The sequence below is a fragment of the Schistocerca piceifrons genome, chromosome X (genome assembly GCF_021461385.2).
Source record: "Schistocerca piceifrons isolate TAMUIC-IGC-003096 chromosome X, iqSchPice1.1, whole genome shotgun sequence".
Classification (NCBI taxonomy): domain Eukaryota; kingdom Metazoa; phylum Arthropoda; class Insecta; order Orthoptera; family Acrididae; genus Schistocerca; species Schistocerca piceifrons.
The window spans coordinates 607,381,189-607,399,254 of NC_060149.1; the positions used below are offsets into that span (position 1 = coordinate 607,381,189).

Here is an 18,066-nt window from a genome sequence, read left to right on the forward strand (position 1 = left end):
GGATTACAAACCAGAGCGCTTACCGCTGCGCCACGACGCTGTGGAAAATTATTAATCATAGTCAGTATTTCACTGCAACAGTTTCTTTTAACAGTCGATTTCCTTGACAACGGCTGAGAAGTGCATCTTGGTGCTTTGCCACATTACACCTCTGGCCATGAGCTTTTAGTATGCGCAGTATGAATCGAATCTGAATTGAATTTCACAATTGGCGGCCTCCCCTTGTAAATATAAATTAAAGTGTTATTAGGTATTTTCTGATGATAATTGTGTGCAGTGTAGCCTTGTATGGAAGTGAAAAGTGGACAATGAACAGTTAAGACAAGGAAAGAATAGAAGATTTTGAAATATGGTGCTATAGAAGATTGTAACACATCTACCAATTAGAAGTAGGTTTATATTACGCAACTGTAATTATGAAGTGTGTATTCTTTGTTGATTAAGGTCATTGATTTGTGACAGGAAATTTAAAGTATTGTAATGTATATATGGAAAAAGCTAAATGATGTTTAAAATAATGAAATTTTATAATATGTGAATATTAGAAGAAAAACAGCTGGGTGGGTACTTGGTGGGAATGATACGCAGCCAGTGGCTGGTCGTTGCACGGTACACGTCGACGGTGCCAAGGGAGGTAATTGGAAGCCGTTTTGCAAGGAAATTTGCCTTGGATGTGGATTTGTCTGTTGCTTGGTACTCTCAGCAATAAGGAATGTCTCTAACACATTAAACATTTGATGCCAAGAAGAAATTGTATAGAGCATTCAAACATCAAGAGCCATGAGCACAGTTAGCTGCCACATTGCTTGCCACCACTACTTTGCCACTGCTCCAACAACTTCAAGCATACAAATATGTATCAGAGTACAGACCAGTTAATTTGTGTGAGTAATTTTAATAATAATCCAAGTGATATAAACCTGTGCTTAGAACCATAACTTCTATCCTGATCATGAACCTATGCAGGATCCACTCCTAGGTGTTTATAAAACTGAGGATCCTGTTTCAAATGCACAATTATTGTTTATTTATATTTGTTAGATGTGCAAGGATTATTGAAAGTGAAGCTAGTTAGAATTTTTCTAAAATACTCTCAACTTATTGCAATGCATTGTTTTGCAAAAATTCTGTGTCAGACTGTGTAAATGTAACTGTATAAAATACCTGCTTCACAGGTTATGAAAAAGGCACATAAGTCAAATTTATTTGAAACATAATGTACCCTTGATTACTATCATGAACCATTTATTTGAAGTTAATTGAGCTCAGTGTTGAACAATTTGCCTTGAAAAGTAAAAACATAAACTATTCCAAGTGATGCTAAGAATTAACTTTAGTTGAATTAAATTTTGCTACTGAAATAATCATAGAGTTTGACTAGTGATACAATATCAGTTTATGGGTCCCACCATATTCTTCTCATATTAGAAAGGTAATTGGAATATTATTGGTACTAAGGAAATCTGATACATTTCTCTAAATGGGAGCATAAACAGTGTACTGTGGTATTATTTATTTTTAGTTTTTGGTATTTATATGTCAGTTAAGTCAGAACCCCCTCCTGGCCAAATTTAGTTCTGCACTTCTTGCAGTAACATTTCAGTACTGACTCAAGGAACAATCATGAATGTAGCTCTTATTAGTGTGAGTTTGGTACAAATTTTGCTTCCTATGATTACTAGTACATACAGTAATGGTGACTGCTGCTACACACAGCTCAGAGTGCCCTGTGTCCATTTGTATCCTGTGTACAATTCAAAGGGAAATATTACTGAAAGTAACTTCAATAACTAATATTTAATTCTCTTAAATATATATTTCCAAATTCACATGCCTAATTGGGCTGGTGACCGTTCATTTTTTCATTCATATACGAAATTGACTACTTTAATTAAACCCCAAAGTTTAAAGTCTGTTTAGTTTTTCAATTAATAGCATTATATTCAAAATGATAGTCCGATACCTTCATCCATTAGATACATGCACGGTCAACTTTTCCGAATCTTCTCGGAGGGTAACATTAGCAGGCTAGTGTTATACATGGCTTTTCCCGTGACAGGACTTGAGGTTAGGTTGTTAGGGAAGAGTGATGTATAATGAAGATGATGATTACACTGAGTAATGACTGAGCAAATACTAAACTGAATTGGAAAAACAAAATTTATGGCTCAATCTGACTAAAACATGGGATCAGCATAAATGATAAAATATGGTGGAGACAAACTAGTACGGGTTTTGCATGAGATTATAGTGGAAATATGGCAGAAAGAAAATATGGTGAAACAGTGGAGTACAGCAATACTCTGCCCTATACATAAGAAACATGACAAAGCTGACTGCGGGAATTATAGAGGAACTGCGCTTCTCTGTATAGTATATAAAGTATTAAGAAAAATCATGGCTGGGTGGTTAAGAGCATACGTAGAAGAGTATCTAGGAGACTACCAGTGTGGTTTAGAACAAATAGATCCACTATAGATCAGATTTGCATAATCAGACAGATCCTTGAAAAATGTTATGAGTGTAACATTGACGTCCACCAGCTGTTCATTGATTTCAAACAAGCTTATGATAGTATCAAAATGGATCAACTTTGGAAGGCAGTGCAAGAGGCAGGAGTCCCTAACAAACTGATAATATTGATTCAAATGACTTTGAGAAGAACAATATGCAATGTAAAGATCAAGGGCACTTTTTCAAAGGCATTTGAAGTTAATCAAGGACTACGGCCGGGTGATGTGCTCTCCACTGTTCTGTGTAATGTCTCCTTGGAGAGTGTAATGTGTGAGACACAAAGCAACAACCCTGGGGGAACACTGTTTAACAGAGTGACTCAGGAGCTTGCATCTGCAGATGATATTGATTTGTTATCCAGGAGGAAACAGGACCTGGAAAAAAAGCTTGAAAAAGTAGAAAGATATAGTGCAGAGACGGGGCTGACCATTCATCAGTCAAAGACCAAGTATCTGTTAACATCTAGGAAAAGATATAGTGAAGGAGAAAGAAGCATGACTTTGAACAGAAAAGAATATGAATGCTGTGAGACCTTTAAATATCTTGGGTCACTGGTAACTGAGAATAATGGTATGCGAGAAGAAATACATGCAAGGACTGCAGCTGGTAACAGGAGCTACTTTCCATTGATTAAAGTGTTTAAAGCAAGGAACCTTAGTAGGAATCTGAAGCTGACTGGGTATCATACAGTAGTTAGACCTGTGGTGATGTATGGTTCAGAGACCTGGGTTGTGACACAAAATGATGAGGAGTTGTTGCTGAGATGGGAAAGGAAGATACTTAGGAAAATCTATGGGCAAGTGAATGATAGAGGTTTTTGGAAAATTAGAAATAATGAGGTCAGAGAGTGGTACAACAAACCAGATATCATGACAGAAATAACATGTTGGTTGGGATATGTTGAAAGAATGGTGGAGAACAGCACAGTCAAGAAAGTTCTCAAAGGAAAACCTGATGGACATTGTATAAGGGGCAGACCAAGGACCAGATGCCTAGACAACATGGAGGACGACTTAAAAGGATGGGAGTTAGAAGATGGAGAGCCAAGGCAGTCAACAGAGAAGAGTGGGCAGAGGTTGTCCAGGAGGCCAAGGCCTTACAAGGGCTGTAGTGCCAAGGAGTAAAGTAGTATGGGATCAGTTGAAATGACACATCCAGAGTCATTACGAATTCTCAATTTGGTAATGGAAGGAAAGGAAGGGGTGAGAGAGAGAGAGAGAGAGAGAGAGAGAGAGAGAGAGTGGGGGGGGGGGGTTATGTGTGTGAGGGGGGGAGGTAAAAAATTGTAGAGGAAGATCAAGACTTGAATACAGCAAGCAGGTTCAAATGGATGATGCAAGGTGTGGTAGTTATCCAGAGAGGTAGACAAGAATGACATTTTTCCACCAGACTATCTATAAAAGTTTACTAGAGACACAGTTGAAAATGAGCAAGGCCTGAAACAGGTATATGAAAAATAAGAAAAACTGTATATGGTCTGACAGAAAAATGTCATTCTCCAAATTTAGTGAGTCTTTGGGGCCCACACAAAAGAAAGTGAGAGATGAAGAGGCTTGCAAAAGATGGAGTTTTGTGGAGAGCTGCGTGAAACCATTGTTTGAATTGAAGACAACAACTATAACAACAACACTGACGACCTCTCTGACATGACTCACAAAGTTCCTTGCGACGTGTGGAAAAACAAGACGATATCAGTCCCCCAATGCTTCAGTGCCAAACAGGACACCTGTCCTCTGTGTTTCATGTAGGTCAAAATGGAAGATTGTTTTGCCACCCATCAACTACATGTGTCCAATACAAATGATTCACTAAGCAAAACCAGTGATGCTGATACTGCTAGTAAAATGTAATCTGGCATTTTTCACCAACGATGATAACGAGAGCAACTGTTCCAACAAGATGAGCTACTCTGCACATTTTTACTCATTCTATCCCTCAGTTTATTGATGTATGCAAGATCCATGCTACAAATGCAGTTTATATGGTAATGGTTGCTGCACAACTTTTAGGTAGGTACTGAACACCTGGTAGTATATCACACCTTACCTCAAAGATTCTGATGCTTTGTTAAGAAAATGATACATGCAGAAATGAGACATAATTTAACATTACTGACTTCAGGGAATATACTCGCAACATTCACAGGTGGTTAAAAATGCCAGTAGACTGAGAAAATAGTAATGTTTCAAGGCAAGGAGCAATTGCTGTGAATCTCTCAAATCCTAATATCTTTAGGAGAACAGAAAATCACAGCTGTCTACCAATACTGAATAAGCAAAGTATGGATCATAACCAACAAAATTCAAGAAATTTGTTGTAATACAGTAGCAAGCAATATGGGTCTACTGAATGGTGCTGAGGTGATACATACCTCATTCAATCTTAACTGTCAGTTTTACTGCATCTACTGCAAGTTGTCTGGTTGTACACAGTGAAGTAGCACAACCAGAGTTCTGGCATTTATAGTAAAGCATATGATCAGGATTGTACAGCCGCACTTTCACGCAGGGATCCAGCCTTTAAATGTTCTGGCAGCACTGGCATTGCTGAAAACCTTTTGACTCATTTTGTTGTGCCTTTCACCATCTGGGATACTTCTTATGCCATTAATGTCACTCAATGTTTTTATAACATTAAAGGACTTCAATGGGTATTTTCACAAGTGTGACTATATTAAATAACTACATGGTCAGATATGATGAATGTCACTGGTTCAATCAGAAGAGTGTTATTCCACAATCTACTAACACATTTTGATGTTCCTGTAGTTACATAAATTGTTTCCTAAATACAAAAACTTCCCAAACATTTATTTCTATCTCTTTATGATCATAAAGACATTCTGAATGACATAGCAGGTCCTGTTACTATTCCACACTGTTAGATTCAAATTTTAGTCGCTCAGGTAGGCAGTATACCTGTATGTCTGGGTAAGAGTAATATGAAGATGTGGCAGGAGTCCCATATACAACATCTTAATGAAAACTTCACTTCAACATCTGTTCATCTAGTTGACGTGTTACGCACATTGAGGTTGAGCTTTTCTCCCAGTTCAAAAAACTTGGTTTTTAAAAAAAAAACTTGGGATGTGGTGGGTAAGCTTCCTGGTGTGTTTGCCATTTATCACATTTTGCACACATGTAACTATCCCCAACATTATTCAATATCTATACTGAACAAACACTAAAGGAAACCAAAGAAAAATTTGGAATAGGAATTAAAGTTCAGGGAGAAGAAATCAAAACTTTGAGGTTTGCTGGTGACAATGTAATTCTGTCAGAGACAGCAAAGGACTTGGAGGGGCAGTTAAACGGAATCCACAGTGTCTTGAAAGGAGGATATATGATAAACATAAAAAAAGCAAAACAAGGATAATGGAATGTAGTCAAATTAAATCAGGTGATTCTAAGGGAATTAGATTAGGAAATGAGACATAAAATAGTCAATGAGTTTTGCTATTTGGGCAGCAAAATAACTGATGATGGCCAAAGTAGAGAGGATATAAAATGTGGACTGGCTGTGGCAAGGAATGCATTCGTGAAGAAGAGCAATTTGTTAACATCAAATATCGATTTAAGTGTTAGGAAGTCTTTTCTGAAGGTATTTGTCTGGAGTGTAGCTGTGTATGGAAGTGAAACATGTATGATAAACATTTTAGATAAAAAGAGAATAGAAGCTTTCAAAATGTGATGCTACAGAAGAATGCTGAAGATTAGATGGGTTGATCATGTTACTAATGAGGAGGTACTGAACAGAATTGGAGAGACAAGGAATCTGTGGCAAAACTTGACCAAAAGCAGGGATTGGTTGAGAGCACACATTCTGAGACATCAAGGGATCACCAATTTCATACTGGAGGGACGTTTAGGTGGTAAAAATCATAGAGGGATACCAAGAGATGAATGCAGTAAGCAGATTCAGAAAAATGAAGTTGCAGTAATCATTCCAAGACAAAGAGGCTTGCATAAGATAGAGAAGCATGCAGAGCTGCATCAAACCATTCTTTGGGCTGAAGACAACAACAACAACTTACAGAACACTAATGATGTTGTACTACTCCCTCTCCTTTGCATTATGCTGATAATAAAAATTGAGGTATCAAGGTTAAATAATAACATTAAGTGAAGATAATTTTTAAATTCACTCTAATATCATATATGGAAGAATATACTTCAGATACTTGAATACTGATACTGATGTAGGTACACTGTGACTCTTGTCCATACAGCTTGAGAAACAAAATATGATTTTTGTATACATAAACTAGTTCAGAATCAGGAAAACAATAGTAACTACTATCCAATAACCAGAACTGCTTAACATCCATGTGAAATGGATACAGCGGTGTACATGTTAAGTTTTTCAGCAATATTTTCTCACTCCTCAAGAAGAGAACTCTACAACTCTGGATCTGTAAAAGGAAATACTGACGTAGGTGAATACATATTCCAAGAGAATGATACAGCAAATGATTCAACAACCTTATTGTGAATCAATTTCATATGGCCATCAATTGTCATTAATGTCTATTCGTCCAGACATGCAAGTAAAGAATGATAAATATTTTAACAATATAGAAGTTGCAAAGAAGATTAGTGTTTAAAATCCTGTTGACAATGAGGTCATAATGGATGGAGCACAAGTTTGGAGTAGCGAAGAATGGGAAACGAAACGGAACATGGCCTTTCAAAGGAACCATCCTGGCACTTGAGTCAGGATGGCCAGACAAGGGTTTAGCACTTTTGACATGAGCATTCCGTTTCCTATGTTGCATGGATTATACTCCAAAAAGACAAGTGATGTAGGACCTATGCCGTCTGTGTCTCAGCTTCATAAATGAACTGCAATGTTTTCTTTATGTCTGTTATCTGTATAAAGGCACTCTGTGATGCTTTTACTACCAGGAAAAAGCAAAGATGGCAGCACCCATCACTTGTATTGGCAACAAAGAAATACAGACAACATTATGTGTTACTTGCTTTTCGGAGTTCATGTTCCCCTTGTTGTCGCATGCCACACGTTACAATGTTACACACGCAGTGCAAAAGCCATTGATAGTTGTCTGCTACATACTTTGTATTCATTTTCAAGATGAACTTACAGTATAATACTGAAAAGCCTAAAGCTCTAATTCTCAGAAATTGAAAAAAGATGAACCCACATTTTGCACCATATACGTACATGGTTTACCATATAGATACATTTATGCTGTTTTTAAGGTAAAGGTAACATTCAAAGGCAAAAAATTTTGTCCTTCAAAAACCGTTACCTTACTGTTCGTGAAATACAAAGATACTAGGAATGTATTCCTTTTCGCAACAAACACAAAATGATTGCATAAAATTTCAATGTCAGAACAAAAACAAAAATGATACAAAATTGAAACTTGTCTGTAATTTGGATTACAATAAAAACAACTCTGTTGGGGACCACAGTGACCACCTAATGGACTACTATATTTACCTGATTATAAGACAAGGGTTTTTCCCAAATTCACCATTCAAAAAATATGGGGGTCATCTTATATTCACGGGTCATCTTATATTCACAGATTAAACTACTGCTGCTGAGGTCAACATTTTCACATTGTTTAATACGTTACTATAGTGATCATCTTACATTTACAAATGAAGCTATGCCTATTGAGGTTTTGTATAAATTTATTTTGCACAATACTTGGTTTTACTTGTGTTCAAATAGACTTGAGGTTTCCTGATATGCTGAAGCGATCAATAGAGTATTGACTTCGCTCGAACAGTCAGGTGACATTTGACCTGCGGCACTAGTGTAAGGGAAATGTGAAAAACTATGAACTAGCCACTACAACAATCTGATGCTCTCTTAAAAATTAATAATTCTGTGAAACACATGAGGAAATAGGATTAAATTCTATCAACTTACAAACTTTTGTTGTATTTGAGCAGGTTTGCAGTAAAAGTTCTCATACATGTATAGATACCATATACATACATTTATGCTACTTTTAAAGTTAAAGTAACATTCAAAGGCAAAAAATTTTTTCCTTCAAAAACCATTACCTGATTCTGAAATGAAGTCATTATTTTATTCGGTTATGACAAACCAATTATTTACCAAGTGGGTTGGAAATGAGGAATTTGGTTGCTGTTCACATATTAGAATACTAGAGAAAATTGTTACCCGCTTTTAATCAACTTTAGAACAATATGCTGACACTCAGATGAAATGAGAAGGAAAATTAATCCAGAATGAAATGTCTCACAAAAAAAAAAAAAAAAAAAAAAAAAAAAAATCATATGAAACTGACTGTAATTGTTGTCACAAGAACAAATTACAGGGGAAAGACCCATTGTGAAGATAGCATGAACAGACATCATTAGATTGCAAGATGAACAGAAGTTTGACAATTGGACTGAATCATGATTGTGATTTTTATCTATATATTGTTTTCTGTTGTTACATATGACCCACACCCTAGAAGATATTGCCGTCCATGTTTCACTGTTGCTCAAGCACAGCACTATGAAAAGTTTGAGGGGGAGCAGTGACTCAGCTTGGCTGATAATTACAACGAGTGTGGAGAGAGGAGTGTTGAAAAGGCAGAAATTCCATTGTGCAGTCAACCATGGGAATGTGTACTGTATACTTTGCCTTTTCATGAACATCTACCATGTTTAAACAGCAGTTTGCATGAATCCATTTGCATACAGAATCAAACTGATTTTAAAATTTGACCAATACTCAACATAAGCATATGAGGGTAATCCCAAAAGTAAGGTCTCCTATTTTTTTATATAGTACAGAACTCTGTTTATGTGGCAGTTGGTCACACTGTTATGAAGAGTGCTTCATGTTCTGTGAGTAAACATGTGCATGCCGCGCTGAGGCACTCAGTCGTGGCTTGGCAGCCATTGAGAATGGAGCTCTCGTTGGATGTTACCGCTAAGTGCGAACTGCACACAGTTATTTGGTTTTTGAATGCAAAGGGCACTGCGCCAATTGAAATCCATCGCCAATTAATGGAAGTGTATGGTGAATCGTTCATGGATGTCAAAAATGTTTGTAAGTGATGTAGAGAGTTTGCAGCTGGTCAGATCGAAATTCACAATGATCAAAGGAGCGGGAGACAGTCAATTTCTGAGTACCACAACTAATGCTGACAGGTACTGTGAGACTCTGGAAAAACTCAAACTGGCAATTCAGAACCGGAGAAGAGGAATGTTGAGCAAGGACATACACATTCTCCATGGCGAAGCTCGCCCACACATCGCTCGGCAAACCGTTGCTCTCCTGCAACAGTTTCAGTGGAACATAACCTCCCACCCACCCTATAGTCCCAACTTGGCGCCCAGTGACTATCACCTGTTCCTTAGGTTAAAAGAACATTTGGCCGGAAAGCGATTCAGCTCTGACAACGAGGTGAAAGAAGAGGTTCATAACTTTCTGAACAACATGGCAGCGAGCTGGTATGACATGGGCAGACAAAAACTGCCACAGCGTCTACAGAAATGCATCGACAGAAATAGTGATTATGTCAAAAAATAGGTAAATGTTCAAGCTGTAAATTGATGTAAACCATTGTAGAATTAAACAGGCCTATATACTTATAAAAAATAGGAGACCTTACTTTTGGGACTGTCCTCGTACATTTCTGCAGGAGATGCTAACAGTCTATATGGGGCCCAGTGGTGTTCTTATGTGTTTTGCACAGCAATGTTGTAAACACGCACTGTGAGGTATAACAGAAATGACTGGGGGTGTGTCAGCTGCTGTTTCTACACAACCAATGAGAAAGCAGTGGGCAGACAATATTTTTGAAAGAAAGTAAGAGATGTGGAAACATTCTAATCAGTATAGAGGCAAAAGCTGCTGTGCATTAAGAAAAATACAGCTGTGTTCTCTTGTCCCACAGAAATACCAACATATTCAGAAGAAACACTCAAATATTTTCACAGCTGTGCTGTTAAGATGATGAAGATTATTAAAAATATTACAGGCGACATGCTAAGTAAAAAAAAGGCAGTGTTGATAAAAATTGATGTAAACAATTTATTTTTGTTTATTTTATTTCTGTTTGTATTATCAAAACCTAGATAGTCAATAAATGGTATAAATTTAGATTAGGTGTAATGTTATGTTTTTACACAGACTCCTTACAACAATAAAAGATAGTAATTTTGATTAGTCAGAATATCTTAAAATAAATTTTTCTCAAGGAGCCTCTTAAAAAAGGGGGGGGGAGGTCATCTATTGTTCAGGGTCATTTTACACACAATAAATATGCTACTACACTTTTGAGACAAAGCAAATAAAGTGGTGGAAGAAAGCTTTTTTCACTTTTTCATGATGTTTCATATGATAAGTCAAAGTCCACTAGCAAACATCTTGTCGAATTTGTTACTGAACGGGCAATGGCTTCAATAAACAAAGGAGGACTGGTTGAATCAGCTTCCACTCAAATTAGTTCAGCAGTAAACAGACTCAGTGGGAGACATTTACCTACACTGATTCTGACTACAGAAATATCACAATGGTCTCAGAGGCGATGTAAGGTTTTTATAGAATGACTCAAGGCAAGATTGGGGAAAGTGCCAAGGAAAGATACTATGCACTACTGTGAGGAATGTGATGTAGGATTTCATTTTCCAAAATACTTCAAAACTTTTCATACCAAGGCAAATATAACTAAGTAATTTTCAATAAAAAAACTACATTTTCAAACAACAACTCAAAATTGTATCTCCATTTAGGAAATAAAGATGAAAAAAAATTATTGTTTTTGTGAAGACAAAACAATCATTTGAACATAGTAAAATGTTCTATGCAGCAGAACCTGCAACACAAAATTCAGAAAAACTATAAAAAAAGCACAGTATCCATTTGAATTACACCATAGCTGCCCAATCCTAAAAATGTTAAAACTGTCCCCCAAAATGCAAATTCGGTGTGCTAACCACCTCACAACCCTGCTGGGTCAAGTTTGATGAGTATGGTCCTGTAAAATAAAGTAAGTTGTTAAAACGCAGAAAATTGGTAATAAAGGTTACACCAACTTACCCTTAGTTTTCTGAATGGGACTATGTCATTTCCCATAAGTGAAGCAAGAAGTGGGAGATGCTCCTCGGACAGTCTTAACCTGTGTGCTAGTTTCTTGCTATCATAACGTATTGTAAAAAGTGTAGGAAATTTGATCCTGTCCACTGCAAAATAGTAGTGTATTCCAGCATGTATCATGAAGTCAGTGTCTCGAGCAAGAATGCCAAAACAAGAATGTCTGCGGGCATAGTCGACAATTTCCTCATCACATTCATTAACAGATGCATAAACCTGTAACAAATAGAAGCAAGAGTGCCAGTGATCTATAGAGAAATTTTCAAAAGTTTAACAAGAAATAATAAAGTAACAATAACGATAGTAATAATAATAATAATAATAAAGATTACATACTGCAATAGAATAACAAAGAATTACAGTAGGAACTGAAATTCAAGTGTAACTACCTTTGCAATCTTGAAAGATCTTTATGATAAAATAAGATGTCCATTTTAGTACAATTTCCAGCATGAAAGTAACTCAGACACTAGGAAACATACACATTCACTTTCAGAACAAACCCATGAGTGGAAAATATCCAATATCTAATCCCCCAACATTTCTTCTTCCTCTGGACCTGCTGCTGTTACTATTAACATAAGTGGGACACTGAGAATGATAGATACCCAAAGCACACTATCATGGGGCCCACATTTAAGTGAATATCAAAGAAACTGTTGAGACAGCTGTTCATGAATCTTCATGTAAACAATGTGGACCTACAACACAGATAAACCTGACTCACCGTAAGATCAACAGAAGTCAGAAGCATGAATAAATGCTACAGTCTCACAATTGACATTGTTGTGTTTTAGGCCTTTATGATTCTCAGCACCTTAATTGTTTTTCACAGAGCACAGACAGCGTAATATTGGAATCACTTACAGTGATGTTCTCAATTAATTTGGGCATATAAATGTGTAGCAAAAACTCTAACATACTACCAGTAGTTCTACCAACCTGAAGTTTGGTCTGTTTGCAGGTCTTGTCACACATAATTCTGAGGAGGAAGGGGGATGGAAGCAAGAATTTTTTAAATATTATCACTGTCTCAATTTTAGTACAACAGTTAATACAATACATATAATAAATTTATCAGTACCTAAAAGACTGTTCATGGAAGCTACTCTTGAAGGTAGTTCGTCAAGACACATAGGTTATCAGTTTGTTATCTCAATTGTGTTTCTATCTTTCCATTCTCCTTATTTTTAATAAAAGTATATAAACCTGTATATGGACACATCAAAAATAATATTGTGCCTGTGGTGTCACCGCCAGACACCACACTTGCTAGGTGGTAGCTTAAATCGGCCGCGGTCCATGTAGTACATGTCGGACCCGCGTGTCGCCACTGTGATCGCAGACCTAGCGCCACCACCAAGGCAGGTCTCGTGATACGAGAGAGGACTCGGTCCCAGTTGTACGAGAACCAAGCTACCGCCCAGTTGTACGAGAACCAAGCTACCGACCAGTTGTACGAAGCCTTTCTCTCATTAGCCGAGAGACAGAATAGCCATCAGCTAAGTTAATGGCAACGAACTAGCAAGGCGCCATTTGTATCAGTGCCTATTGCTTACGAGTATTCAAGAGAGATGTATTCCAAAGAACAATTAAAAGATAAGTAATAAGCATCTACATACTTTTCTTCTTATTCATTTATAAGTTCTCATGTTCCAGACTTCACGCCCGTTTGCTTTAGCAGTGCGTGCACTATCGGCCACAGCGTTAGTCTAGCATTCCTTTTCAGCCATTAACATCACGGTGTCGGCCCAGCTACCGACACAACAGTGCCTATCTAAGTTGATGGTGTACAAATGTACATGATATGGTTGGTTCATAAAATAGTAACTTATCATTAATTAAAGACTGTTTTTACCACTTTTATCTAGCACAAACTGGGAAGCATCTATTCACGGGGCACAAAGTTTTGTGGCTGGAGCAGGGTGATGGTGGTAGTGGTAGTGGTGGTGGTGATGGTGGTTGGTGCAAAAAGCTTAGAGTTACATAATGTGAATCTGTAAGAGGTAGATTTTTTTCATTAATACATACAGAATACCATCATTCAGAACTATTAATAACATGTCTAATGCGTGTGTGTAAGAATAGATGACTGTAAAATGTGTATATAAATTGTAGCAATGTGTTTATGTTTCTTATTGATGGTAAAATAGAAAGCGGGCTACTGACACTGGGCATTTCTTCTGAGACCAGTGGAACTGCTAGGCATAGATGAGCTACAGACTCGAACTTTCAACACAGCTCAGGGAAATTCTGCCTGGCATCTGTCTTTCTCACAACTAGTTTTATATGTTTTTTTCACTTTAAACTAGTCCAGCCGCAAACTCCTATATATTGTATTCTCTCAATTTGAAGTCCGCAGAACTTTCAGGCGGTGGGTCTTTTGAAAATAGCCAATCCTGTACAATCTATAGGCTCCAGTATTTTCATAGAGCACAGCCTCTTTCCTGTGTTGCTGATGGCCATGAACAGCGAAAGGCACTTCTTCGAGTGTTAGTTAAAGTTTGTATTAACAGATGACGCAAACATGCACTAAGTATTATGGATATTTGAGTAGAAATATATCTTTGCACTAAGGTCAATGCGCAGCTCATTGTAGCAGGGTTGTCAGATCCTTTGAATTTCAGAGGAGCTTCCATTTTTTTAAGTATTCCAGCAAATACAGAATTTTGTGCAAATCTTAATTTTATTTAATCAAATTAGATAAAGGAACTGTAAAACAACTCTTGTAAACATGGCACAATATGTGACACCACTCAGTTTGTGCTCTCACTGTTGCTTGTGGGAACATCCAGCTTATTGTATCATCAATGTGCATACTGCCAAAGTGGCATTAAATAAGAATTCTCGTACCAAGAGGCCAACCTCCTTGAAAGGGGGCTCCTGGTCAACAATGCCATATGGTATACACATTATTTTTAAAAAAATTCCATCTCAAGTTCCACTGAAAGAAAGAAATGTGGACACATTACTGTTGCCAATTTGTGTGGGGAACACAGGCAAAGAAACTCTGCACCACATGTGGAGCACCACAGAGGAAGCATGGAGTAGAGGAAGCAACCCCCTATTGTCTGAAGTATTTTGCTAGGGGTAAGAGCCATAGCCTGTGTTTCATGCACCAGTAGCGAACATCAGAATCTTTCATGAAGTAACAATTAAATTTTCAAATAAAGTACTGCAGTAGTACAAGCTGCTATATATTTCTTGTCAGTTCATTCAGAACACAACAGAAATAAATGTGGTGTTAACAATGACTAACACTATCCGACGTCATGCTTAGATGCAAGGGCAACAAAACAAAGACTTCCCAGCTGAAGCAAGGAAAAGTGTGCGCAAGGCAATGGACGACTGCTGACAGTCACCAGATCACACCATTAGCTTCCAAAAAGTATAGCAGTGTTTTGCACATGTAGATTTGAGTTCCACTTCAGATTCTGAGTTTGTAGTGACAAGAACCAAAAAGGTAAAATATGTTACAAATTAGAATCTCTTATGGAAAAAAGAAACAAGAAACTCGCATACAATACCTACTGCTATGCATGTGATAGTTTCCTAAAATTTAAAAGTGGTTAACAGTGACAGTAAAACACACTAGTGGAAAGAAGCATGGGACACTGAAACTTATCTAGGCAGCATGTCTTGATTCACAATATTCATTGTGGCACAACAGAAGTGGCTGGAATCTTAATTAAGGTTACAGGCTAGGCTGGTTTGGTGAAGCTAATTGAAATTCTTAAGAAAAATACACTGAAGTGCCAAAGAAACTGGTATAGGCATCCTTATTCAAATAGAGAGATGTGTAAACAGGCACAATATGGTGCTGAAATTAGCAATGCCTGCATAAGACAACAAGTGTCTGGCACAGTTGCTAGATCAGTTACTGCTGCTACAATGGCAGGTTATCAAGATTTAAGTGAGTTCGGATGTGGTGTTATAGTTGGCACATGAGCAATGGAACACAGCATCTCCAAGGTAGTGGCGAAGTGGGGATTTTCTATACGACCATTTCATGAGTGTACCGTGAATATCAAGAATTGGGTAAAACATGAAATCTCTGACATCACTGTGGCTGGAAAAAGATCTTGCAAGAATGGGACCAATGACAACTGAAGAGAATCATTCAGCATGACAGAAGTGCAACCCTTCCGCAAATTGCTGCATATTTCAATGCTGGGCCATCAACAAATGTCAGTGTGCGAACCACTCAACGAAACATCATTGATATGGACTTTTGAAGCCGAAGGTCCACTCATGTACCCTACATCTCAGCAGGGGACTGTTCAAGCTGGTAGAGGCTCTGTAATGATGTGGGTAATATGCAGTTGGAGTGATATGGGACCTCTCATATGTCTAGATATGACACTGATAGATGACAAGGACGCAAGCATCCTGTCTGATCTCCTGCATCCATTCATGTTCCTTGTGCATTCCGACAGACTTGGGCAATTCCAGCAGGGCAATACAACACACCACACAATCAGAACTGCTATTGAGTGGCTCCAGGAACACTCTTCTGAGTTTAAACACGTCCTCTGGCCACCAAACTCCCCAGACATGAACATTATAGAACATATCTGGGATGCCTTGCAATGTGCTGTTCAGAAATCTCGACCCCCTCGTCCTCTTACAGAGTTATGGACAGCCCTGCAAGATTCGAGGTGTCGTTTCCCTCCAGCACTACTTCAGACATTAGTCAAGTCCATGTCGTGTTGCAGCACTTCTGCATGCTCGTAGGAGCCCTACATGATATTAGGCAGGGGTACCTGTTTCTTTGGCTCTTCAGTGTAAATTTAGCTTTATTATTGATGAATAAACGGGTACAGGACCTGCATAAAACGTTTGTGCATGGCAGTCCATGTCCAGAGTGAAGGAAACAAAATAACATATGCCTTTTTAAGATTGTTTTCACTTACTGCTAGGACTAGTGAAACACTGATCAGGAAGTTGTCGTGTTCTTCTATCATAATGATATTCCATTCAAACAGAACATGACTGGTTTCACTATGGAAGGGGGGCAAATGCTATATTAGGGGTCTTGCATACCTTGTCCACTTGATTTGTGCAAGATATTCAACTGCTGTTTGTGATGAAATGGAATTGCCATATATTTGCACTTTTTTTATTCATATGTAGGCTTAAACCTTCCATGATACACAGAACATTATTATATTTGCTTACAAATGTGGCTGTTGCCATAATCTTGGCTGTTTTTCCACTATCGGACCAGGTTTTTACAAGGGTAGTCATAAAGTTTTAATTATTAACTTCACTAAATAAAGTTACATAATTAATTTTTTGTTTGTTAGCAGGTACATATCTACAGGCCAGGGAAATAATGAACTCCCTGCACTACACCACTACAACACATTACTATGAGAGTCAAAACAAAATGCCAACAGTCCTTTGATAAAATGGAGTATTGTGCGGCAACTCATTTTCTGGATTTAAGGGGGACAACACTGAAACAAAGTGGAGTTTAAGATAAACCAGCACCATCATATGTCACAGTTCTTAGGTGGCACAGATGTTCCAGTGAGATCAAACATGTCTGAGTGATAAAGAAGGAAGAGGGAGACCATTTCTCTGTAAAGAGTCAGGTATCTTAGGAGAAGTGGAGGGCACAATGCTCAAAGACCAAGATATCACAATAGAGGTGATAGTGGAAAAAGTGAACATTAGTCATGGATCAGTTTACAGCTTCTAATACAACATTTTATTGCCTGATGTGTTCCTTTAACTGCTAACACTTCTTCAAAAAGCCTGCCAAACTAACACAGTTGTGGCTCTATCAGATCGATCCAGACACCTTTACTCTTCTACCAACATAAGAATAATTGTTTTTCAATGATTTCACATTTATTTTGTACTGATGGTCTTTCCTTCCCTTATACACTTCATTAGCGAGCAGCCTATGTCCTATATCTTCCCATGCATTCTTACCCACATTTGCTTGGTAAATTCCCCAAGTCTAGCTCTTACCTCCTTTGTAAGGCTTTTCCATCATTTCCATGACACTACTTGTCCTGTAGTCCAAGCAGATATTCAGACAAGCTTTGCTACTCTTTCTTTCCTGGTCTCATATCTCTGCATTCTAACATCGATTTTATTAGTCTTGCTGCTTTAGTGTAATAAACTGGGGCTCACAGCAGCTTTATTACTTTTAGTAGAACATTCTTTGCTTCAGATTTCAATGTAATCTGCTTCTGTTCTGATTGTGTGTCAACATCTTTTAATGAAGTTAACCACTGACTGAATATCTCAGTTAATACATTTTTATTCCTCCTATATTTGCTTTGTGGTATTCAGCAACTGCACCTTCTTTGTTTTTTGTCTGTCTTGTGCTCTCTAATTCCTTTACTACTGGCTTATGGTCACTTATCTCATTAATTATATCACCAGGCCTTATCAGAAAAAAATCCAGTAAATTATCACTGCTTGCATTTTCTGAAACAAACTGCACAC

At 37.7% G+C, this 18,066-nt stretch overlaps 1 protein-coding gene across 1 annotated transcript in view; it reads right to left on the minus strand.

Annotated features, from left to right (window-relative positions):
* The window catches only part of LOC124723176 (constitutive coactivator of peroxisome proliferator-activated receptor gamma-like), a 735,979-nt gene that overhangs the window by 446,440 nt on the left and 271,473 nt on the right, over window positions 1–18,066 (minus strand). Inside the window, exon 7 of the mRNA XM_047248371.1 lies at window positions 11,551–11,820. Within this exon, the coding sequence (XP_047104327.1) occupies window positions 11,551–11,820 (270 nt within the window). The remainder of the gene's footprint in view (window positions 1–11,550; window positions 11,821–18,066) is intronic.